Raw genomic sequence first — 2,500 nt, 5'->3', positions numbered from 1 at the left:
GCTATATCTTTATGACTTGAAAGATAGTCCATAGAATGTTATCACTTCTTATTCAAGGCCAAAGAAGTTCAAGAGCCAGTGATTGGTGCAGAAAGTCATGTTGACTGTTTGGAGGATGATAAGGGTGTCATTCTCCTTGATGTTCTGAAATGTAGCAGTACACTGAGACAATGAAAAGGCTTAGAAAAGCCATTAGGAAAAGGAGACCAAACAATACTGTGAAAACACTTTACATTCACCATGACAATGTATAATGACACATATTTTGGCAACAAATCAAGCAACTGACAAACTGGGCTGGCTAGTAGTCCGTCACCCACCATACAGTCCAGATCAGGTACCTTTCAGCTTCCATTTGTTCAGTCCATTGAAGGACAATTTTCAGAAATGATTTGATGACAAGACAAGGTGAAAGTGATTGTGAAGGAGTGGGTACAATAGTGCACGCCTGAATTTGTTTGAAAGGATATTTGGATGTTGGTTTCAATGATAGAGCAAATGCATCACTTGTGATGGAGACCAGGTTGAGTTGTACCTTTGTATAGAGCAAGAGTTACATGTGCAGTTTGAACTTATATCAGTTAATAAAAAAGTTAAGCCTATTTTTGTATACTTTCAATACAACATTCCCATTAAATTTTCAGCTGACAAATTTTTCTGCCTAGTAAGGGTAATTTACCCAGTATTTCTGCTGTTCTAATGGCAACTATGCATTTGAAAACATATCTTCTTGTCTGTATTGTACAATACACATATGAACATTTCTAATAAAACAACTGTTAGTTTGTTTATATTTATACACATGTTTTTTTCAATAAGCTATTTGAGCATTTAATCAGCAGATGAATTTGTCAGTTGACAGTTTAGCTTAATGGCAAAGCACTCAACTGGAGTCTTGGGAGATGTGAATTTGAGTTCCATGGCTGTTTATTGACAAATTTTTCTATTTTAGTAGAGTAATTTACCCAGTATTTCTGCTGTTCTAACAGCAATTATACATTTGGAAAAAATATCTCCTTGTTTGTATCGTACGATACACATTTTGACACTTCTAATAAAACAAGCATTAGTTTGTTTATATTTATACACATGAGCTGTTCAGTAACTGTGTTTGTTTTGATATGTATAACAAGCTGCCAACCAAAGCAGCTTCTCTTTAAAACTCTTTTTGCATTCAGTATACTTTTCTGCACACTATGTTCAACTGAACATCAACTACATAATCTATCTTGGATTACATTATCCAGTGTATCCTCCATTTTTAAGATAGTAGGATGTGATTTGAAGAACTAGTTGCCATTTCTATTAGGTTGAATGTGTGACCACACAGAGGTTTCTTGTTGTAATGCACTGTAAAATGGAGATGTTTGTAATATCTAGAAATGACAGCCTGTTTGACAAGATGGCAACTTACACTGTCCTCCTGTTTTTCCCACTCACGGAAATATTCAGCTTCTTTTTCTCGTTGCAAACGTTCCTTTTATAAAACCAGAAACAGAAAGAATATTTTATCAGAAAAACATAAATATTAAGAAATCATTTCAAACCTATACAATTTTTTGAAACATTACTTCAAACACTGTACCTCTCTTTACTCTACTCTTCACTATCTCTGATACACACAATCCAAAATAACATAGATACACACGTACATACATACATACACACACACACACACACACACACACATTTCAGGTATCCCCACAGAAAAAAAAAAATCGCCAACCATGAGTTGGCCTTCCCTATTTTCTCCCTGAGTAATATAGCACTGTGAGTACTGACAAGAAAATAGGGAAGGCCAACTCATGGTATGATAGCCACAAATACCAGAGTGTCATGTTCGTCGACACCACTCCTAGAGGCGAACTGGCATACTGCTTTAGAAGGGCCCTAGACAAACTTAAGCTAAGAATTAAGGTTGTTGAAAGGCCAGGCAACCCTATCAAATCCCTTATCAGTAGAACCTACCCTTTTAGTAGAACCCCCTGTACTGATAGGAACTGTACTGTATGTAGATTTAGCCTGCAAACAAACTGTAGAGCCAGAAATGTAGTCTATAGTATAAGATGTACAGAAGGACGATGCAGTAACAAGACAACGACGTATGTATGGGAAACGGCACAGAGCATAGGAGATCGGGTAAATGAACATTGGAGGGAACTTAAGGAAGAGAAGAGCTCATCAGTTCTGTACCAGCATGCTGAGCAGGAACACGGAGGCTCACTCAACAACATAGAAGTTAAAATCTTGTCCACACATAGAACAGACGCAACGCTTAGACAAATTACAGAAGCTACACACATAATAGAAGATAAACCTAGCCTGAATAGGAAACTGGAATGGAATACTAGCACACACCCCCAACACACCACAACATATGACAGAATAAAATCCCCATAAACTGATAACAATATGAACAAAATATAATACAATATAATACAATACACAGATAAACAAATGGAATTAAATAACTATATACGTTAACAAAATTAAATTAAAT

At 36.0% G+C, this 2,500-nt stretch overlaps 1 protein-coding gene across 1 annotated transcript in view; it reads right to left on the bottom strand.

Moving 5' to 3' along the window:
- The window catches only part of LOC106870232 (splicing factor Cactin), a 43,628-nt gene that overhangs the window by 27,855 nt on the left and 13,273 nt on the right, over window positions 1–2,500 (bottom strand). Inside the window, exon 7 of the mRNA XM_014916247.2 lies at window positions 1,415–1,477. Coding sequence (XP_014771733.1) covers window positions 1,415–1,477 — 63 coding nt within the window. The remainder of the gene's footprint in view (window positions 1–1,414; window positions 1,478–2,500) is intronic.

The sequence above is a fragment of the Octopus bimaculoides genome, chromosome 3 (assembly GCF_001194135.2).
Source record: "Octopus bimaculoides isolate UCB-OBI-ISO-001 chromosome 3, ASM119413v2, whole genome shotgun sequence".
Taxonomy (NCBI): Eukaryota; Metazoa; Mollusca; class Cephalopoda; order Octopoda; family Octopodidae; genus Octopus; species Octopus bimaculoides.
The sequence above is the reverse complement of the archived record's forward strand: the minus strand, read 5'-3'. Positions and strand labels throughout refer to the sequence as shown.